The sequence below is a fragment of the Orycteropus afer genome, unplaced genomic scaffold (assembly GCF_000298275.1).
Source record: "Orycteropus afer afer isolate SDZICR_OR568_19922 unplaced genomic scaffold, OryAfe1.0 scaffold00018, whole genome shotgun sequence".
Taxonomy (NCBI): Eukaryota; Metazoa; Chordata; class Mammalia; order Tubulidentata; family Orycteropodidae; genus Orycteropus; species Orycteropus afer.
The window spans coordinates 2,926,106-2,927,543 of record NW_006921605.1 but is presented as its reverse complement, the minus strand read 5'-3'; the positions used below and the strand labels follow the sequence as shown (position 1 = coordinate 2,927,543).

The window sequence follows — 1,438 nt, the reverse complement described above, 5'->3', positions numbered from 1 at the left end:
AGGAGAGAGTGGGGTTCTAGACTTCCAGCTGGAAGGCCAGGCTTATCTCTCGGCTGCGTCCCAAGGGCTGGGGCCTCTCCCCACCCGTCCCTTTGCTGCCCTCAGGGTGGGCTCCGGGACCCTCTCCGGCAGAAGGTGGAGGCCAGAAAGGCAAGTCCTGGGACTCAGAGTCCCAGCTTCCGGGCTCCCTGTGGGAGTCCGCCCCGCCCCAGCTGTGGTCCATCCTGGGGGCTGCGGGCCCTTGGGGGGGCCTGGTGCTGGTCCCCGGGCCCACAGCTGCTGTCCCCACAGACGTCGTCCTGCAGCCGAGCCCGGCCCTCAGCTGGAGAGCGACAGGTGGAGTCCTGGACGTGTACGTCTTCCTGGGGCCGGAGCCCAAGAGCGTGGTGCAGCAGTACCTGGCAGTCGTGGGTAGGCCACCCCACGTGCACCTCTGTCCCCCAACTCCTCCCTCCGCCCGCTGACACCAGCCTGTCCGCAGGGCACCCGGTGATGCCGCCCTACTGGGCCCTGGGCTTCCACCTCTGCCGCTGGGGCTACTCTTCCACTGCCATCACCCGCCAGGTGGTGGAGAACATGACCAGGGCCCACTTCCCCCTGGTGAGTCGTGGCAGGAGGGGTCCCGGGCGGGGCGGCACGTCCCAGGGGGTCCAGGCGCTGCTCCCCATGGCAGCCGGACGCTGTGGTTGCCACAGGACGTCCAGTGGAACGACCTGGACTACATGGACGCCAGAAGGGACTTCACCTTCAACAAGGACAGCTTCGGGGACTTCCCGGCCATGGTGCGGGAGCTACACCAGGGCGGCCGGCGCTACGTCATGATTGTTGTGAGTGCCCCCCACCTGGGTGTGTGGGCACAGGGGCTCGTGCTCCAGCTTTACCTTCACCCCCGTGCCCATGCCACCCCACATGTGTTGGGGGCATCACCCCGGTGCCCGTGTTCCTGGCTGTGTTGGGGGAGAGTCACCCCAGTGCCCGTGTCCCCAGGTGTGTGTGTGGGGGGAGTCACCCCAGTGCCCATGTCTCTGGGTATGTCTGGGGAGGGGTCACCCCAGTGCCCATGTCCCCGGGTGTGTGTCGGGGAATCACCCTGGTCCCCATGTCCCCGGGTGTGTGTTGGGGAGTCACCCTAGTCCCCGTGTCCCCGGATGTGAGGGGGAGCTCAGCTCCTCATCCGGCTTCCCCACCCCTGTACGGCGTCACTGAGCACGGTCTCTGAGAGTCGTTGACGCTGAGGGAATGTTAAGGAATGTATGTGTGGCCTTTGCTGTCGGACAACATCCAACGTAAAGGTCCCTGGGCATCACTCCAGTCCCAGGAGCTGTCAGCTTCCTTCCCTTGTCAGCTCAGCCCCCAGGTGCCACTGCAGGCCATACTGTCACCCCCGGGCTGGTCAGCGGGCACCAGTCACCTCTTCCTCGCCCCCGCTGCCCCCTCA

The 1,438-nt window shown here is 66.5% G+C and overlaps 1 protein-coding gene across 1 annotated transcript in view; it reads left to right on the top strand.

Annotated features, from left to right (window-relative positions):
* GAA (alpha glucosidase) overlaps window positions 1-1,438 on the top strand; it is a 16,925-nt gene that overhangs the window by 7,996 nt on the left and 7,491 nt on the right. Inside the window, exons 6-8 of the mRNA XM_007959825.2 lie at window positions 177-411; window positions 482-600; window positions 696-846. Of these exons, the coding sequence (XP_007958016.2) occupies window positions 177-411; window positions 482-600; window positions 696-846 (505 nt within the window). The remainder of the gene's footprint in view (window positions 1-176; window positions 412-481; window positions 601-695; window positions 847-1,438) is intronic.